Below are 5167 nucleotides of genomic sequence, written 5' to 3' on the forward strand. Positions count from 1 at the left end.
GAAGAGGAAGAGGAAGAGAGAAAAAGAAGAGCAGGAGGATATGGTGGCTCATACCTGTAATCCTAGCCCTTCGGGAGGCTGAGGTGGGAGGATGGCCTGAGGCCTAGAGTTCAAGACCAGTTTGGGCAACACAGTGAGATCTCATCTCTACAAAAAATTAAAACATCAGCTGGGCGTGGTAGCACGCACCTGTAGTCCCTGCTTCTCAGGAGGCTGAGGCAGGAGGATTGCCTGAGCCCAGGAGGTCGAGGCTGCATGATCATGTTACTGCACTCCAGCCTGAATGACAAAGCCAGACCTCATTGCTACAAAAAAAGAAGGAGGAAGAGGAGGAGGAGATTAGAAACTGTCTAAATGTCCAACAATGGGGGATTTAAGTGACCAGATCACTAAGTTTAGGGAGCACCTACAATGTGCCAGATCTGTTTCTTTAGCACTGTCCTTGTATTCACGCATTTAATGCTCACAGCGACCCTGCAGGGTAGCCCTGTTATTATAAACATGTTCAGGTGAGGAAACTGAGGCAGAGTGAGGCGAGTGACTTCCAAGCTCTCAGAGCTTGTAAGAGGTGGAGTTGGGGACATAGGCAGGCTGGCTCCTGAGTCCCTGGGCTGTCCTGCCTCTGGTAAGTGCATTGCTCTTCAGCCCGTATGAATAACAGCCTGGAGCAGTCATTTCCTTATTTTTCACCATGTCGTTATGAAAATGTTAAAACATCAGAAGTTGAAATTGCTGTACAGTGAACACCTAGACTCTACACATTGTAGTTTGTGATTTACCACACATGTATTCATCTTTTCGTCCCTCTGTCCATCCAACAGGCCTTTTTACTTTTTATGCACTTCAAAGTTCCAGATCTCAGTACATTTCCCCCAAAAGACTTCAACATGCATGTCATTAACTAGACTGTAATATTTTTGTATTAGGCCAGGTGTGGTGGCTCATGCCTGTAATCCCAAGGCGGGAGGATTGCTTGAGCCCAGAAGTTTGAGTCCAGCCTAGGCAATATAACAAGACCTCCTCTCTACAAAAAAAAATCAAAAAATAAACCAGACATGGTGGTGCATGCCTGTAGTCCCAGCAACTTGGGAGGCTGAAGTGGAAGGATCACCTGAGTCCAGGAGGTCAAGGCTGCGGTGAGCTGTGGTTGTGTCACTGCACTCCAGCCTGGGTGACAGAAAAAGACCCCAACTCAAAAAAAAAAAAAAAGAATTTCAATACATGGATTTTGAGGGAACACAAACATTCAGTCCATGACACTGAGCCAGATGGATGGGCAGGATCTCTCTCTACTCGGGACATTTGCACAGGAATACCCTTCCCCCTCCCAGTTTTTCTGCCTATCTCTTACTTGTCCTTTAAGACCCAGGTCAGCTGCCCCTTCCCCTGAAAAACCTTCTCCGACCAGTAAAGTTGGGTCTGGCCCTTCTCCTAGGTTCCCACAGCCTCCTGACCCTTCTGTGTGGGCTTCTCACATCTCAGCCCTGACCATCTGAGCTGTCACTGTCTGGTGATGGGTCTGCCTCTCCCAGTGGACTGGGAGCCCCATAAGGTTAGGGTCTGGGGCTGGCTGTCTTGGTCACTACTGTATCCCCAGGGTCGCGCAACCCAGGACCAGGCACAGAGTAAGTGCCCAGTGAATGTGTATTGAATCCAGCATTGACTTCGTTTATTGAGCACCTGTGATTCTACCAGGCACTGTTCTAGGCACTGGGAATAAAGCAGTGATCAGTGCAGACCAAAATCCTTGTCATTGTGGAGCTGATGTTCTGGTGGAGTAAGACAGATTGATAAACATGACATATTTTTGTGAGTTGTATTTTAGAAGGCTAAAAGCTATAGGGGAAAAAAGAGAAGCAAGGAAGAAAACTAGAGAAAAGGGAAGCTTGCTATTTAACATAGGCCAGGAGTTTGAGACCAGCCTAGGCAACATAACAGGCCACGTGCAGTGGCTCATGTCTATAATCCCAGCACTTTGGGAGGCTGAGATGAGAGGATTGCTTGAGCCCAGGAGTTCGAGACCAGCCTGGACAACATAGCAAGACCTCAACTCTACAAAATATATATAAAAATTAGGTGTGGTGGTGCACACCCGTAGTCCCAGGGAGGGTGAGACAGAAGGATCACCTGAACCCAGGAGGTCCAGGCTGCAATGAGCTGTGATCGTGCCACTGCACTCTGGCTTGGGCAACACAGTGAGACCCTGACTCAAAAAAATAAATAAATAGAATAGAATGAAATAGGATGATCAGGGATGGCTTCAGTGAGTCAATGACATTTGAGCAAATATTTTATAAGTGGTCCAAGAGTGAGCCATGTGCACATCTGGGGGATGCCATGGGAGCTGCAGGGAATGGGAACTGTAAGAGCCCAGGTCCTAAGGCTGTAATGGTAGCAGTAGCAGAAGGAAGGAGAGACAGTGCAGCCAGAGCAGGGGAGCAAGTGGGAGGAGATGAGGGCTAGAGGCCAGACTGCATGAGGGCCTGACCACCCCCTCCTCCCTCCATCCCCACCCCTGCAGATCGACAACCAGCGCTCACGCCTGCCGGCCTCGCTGAGCGAGGGTCGCCTGCGCGTGTACCAGAGCGGGACTCGGGCCATGGTGGACTTGGACTTCGGGTTGGTGGTCACCTATGACTGGGACTGCCAGCTGACACTGAGCCTGCCCACGCGCTTCCAAAATGAGGTGTGCGGACTGTGTGGCAACTATAACGGTGACCCCGCAGATGACTTCCTCATGCCTGACTGGGAGCTGGCTCCTGACGCCATGGAGTTCGCGAGTAGCTGGAAGCTGGACGATGGGGACTACCTGTGTGAGGACGGCTGCCAGAACAATTGTCCTTCCTGCACCCCAGGCCAGGCCCAGCACTATGAGGGCGACCAACTCTGTGGCATGCTGACCCAGCCTGGAGGCCCCTTTGCTAAATGCCATGAGGCCCTGGACCCGCGGCCCTTCCTGGAGGAGTGTGTATATGACCTGTGTGTGACCAGCGGGGAACGGCTCAGCCTGTGCCGTGGCCTCAGCGCCTATGCCCAGGCCTGTCTGGAGCTTGGCGTCTCTGTCGGGGATTGGAGGTCGCAAGCCAACTGCCGTGAGTGATGCCCTGGGTGGGGGACATGGTGAGGGGCAGGGGACCCCTTGCAGCTGCTCAATATCTGAGCACACATTGTGGTTCAGCCTAGTGCTGGGTAAAGCTAGGGACCCAGCAATGACCAAGAAGACAGCCACAATGAGCTCCAAGAAGGTTGGAGTAGACACATTGCTGACTTTCATTGACAGTTTGGAGGGGTTAGGACTGGGATCGGGAGGCTCAGGCATGGGGCTCAGGTCCAGGATCGGGAAGCCCAGGTAGAGGGGTCAGGATGGGGAAAGCACAGGCAGACGGGCCAGGGCCAGAATGGAGGAAGTTCAAAGGAGCTATGGAAGACCAGAGAAGGTTCCTGGCCCACTTGGAGTAAGGTGTGGGTTGGCGGGGAGGGTTGTCCAGAGAAAAGTGTGCCCAATTTCAAGCCCATAGGAGAAGTTGGAGGTAGCCAAGAAAAAGAGGAGGAAGCGAGTTCCAGGCCTAGGGCACAGCAGGAGCAAAGGCTTGGAAGGAGAGGTCGCCTGCAGGATTCCAACACAGAAATGCCAACGTCTCTCCCTTTGCTTTGAACTCTCCCCTGACTCCCCCTTGCCCTCTGGGTAAAGTTCAGACTCTTTAGCCAGATGTCCATCCACATGCCATTTACTCATTCCTTCGACAAGCATTCCTGGAACCCCTACCTGGCCCAGTGCCATGCTGGTGATGTTGAAGACACAGTGGGGACAAGCACAGACCTGGTCCCACCCTTGTGAGGATCCTAGAGGGATGTTCGAGAGGAAGAAAGGACAGATGTGAGGCAGGAGGAGGCATCCGGGTTCAGGCCCAGGGTTTGAGTGAGACAGGGACTCAGGAGGGTGGGGAGAGTGATCATGGAGAGTGATTATGGAGGAGACACAGAGGCCATTTGTCTTGGCCAACACTGTGTCCCCACTGCCCAGCAGGGCCCCTCCCTTGAGTTCCCCAATGCCTGGCACAAAAGGGGACCCATTGAGTTCATTAATGCACCCACTCGTCTCTGTGGTATTTCCTGAGCATCTGCCCTGTGCCTGGCCCTGTCCTGGATGCTGCTAGGACTTCCGCAGTGACTGAGACAGACTAAGTCCCCACTCCACAGAACTTACATTCTGGGGAGGGAGAGGGAGACAGATGGCAGATGAACCATGAAATATCTTCAGCCAACCAAAGGAAAAAAAAATTCATGTGATAAAAGTGACTGGGAAGCTCGTGGAGAGGGCGGGAAGAGAAGGGCTTTGTGAGTAGGTGACATTGGACCCAAGACTAGGGTCAGGCAATGGAGTCAGCTAAATGCTGACAATAATGTTCACCTGGAGTCTCTCCACAGACCAACTCATTAAATCCTCACAACAACCCTGTGAGGTCTGCACTGTAGTATCCCATTGTACTAATGGGCAAACTGAGTCACAGGGAGATCGGAGCCATTTGCTCACAATCACACAGCTAGGAAGGGGAGAGCTGGGATTTGAACCCAGGACATCTGAGCTGCAATACTGCCTGCCTCTTTATCTCATGCTGCACTGCCTTTCTGAGGAAAGGGCGACGCAGGCAGCGCCCACAGCCAGTGTAAAGGCCCTGGGGAATGTGAGGACCCAGGAGGAGGAGACCGCTGGGGTTGGGGCAGAGTGAGGGGAGAGAGCCTGAGAGGAGATAAGGGCGGAGAGGTGATAGGAACAGAAGGCCTCGTAGGCCACGGAGGAGTCTAGTGTTTACCCTAGTGAGAGGGGAAGGGACCTGATCTGACGCTGGTGTTCACAGACCCCTCCAGCAGGTGAGGGACAGACAGTGGGGCAGGGCAGGAGGGGATGGGGTGGGAGGGGAGACCAGAAGGAGGCTGCTAAGACAGGTAAGACCAGGAGACGGATTCCGGGTGGATTTCAAATACGAAACTTACAAGATCGTTACTGGTTGTCCAGTGAATGGGACGGGGTGGGCGGTGATGGGGGTTAATTACATCCTTGCGGCTGGGACCGATCACCGAGAAGTGCTATTCGCTGAGGGCCAGCTCTGAGGACCGAGCAGGGCTTGGGGCGGGCGCCCCGGCAGGCCCCGCTGCGCCGGCCTGA

The 5167-nt window shown here is 52.9% G+C and overlaps 1 protein-coding gene across 1 annotated transcript in view; it reads left to right on the top strand.

Annotated features, from left to right (window-relative positions):
* The window catches only part of FCGBP (Fc fragment of IgG binding protein), a 41956-nt gene that overhangs the window by 7917 nt on the left and 28872 nt on the right, over positions 1 to 5167 (top strand). Inside the window, exon 5 of the mRNA XM_021710667.1 lies at positions 2522 to 3092. Coding sequence (XP_021566342.1) covers positions 2522 to 3092 — 571 coding nt within the window. The remainder of the gene's footprint in view (positions 1 to 2521; positions 3093 to 5167) is intronic.

The sequence above is a fragment of the Carlito syrichta genome, unplaced genomic scaffold, assembly GCF_000164805.1.
Source record: "Carlito syrichta isolate Samal-C Ts95f unplaced genomic scaffold, Tarsius_syrichta-2.0.1 Scaffold79789, whole genome shotgun sequence".
NCBI lineage: Eukaryota > Metazoa > Chordata > Mammalia > Primates > Tarsiidae > Carlito > Carlito syrichta.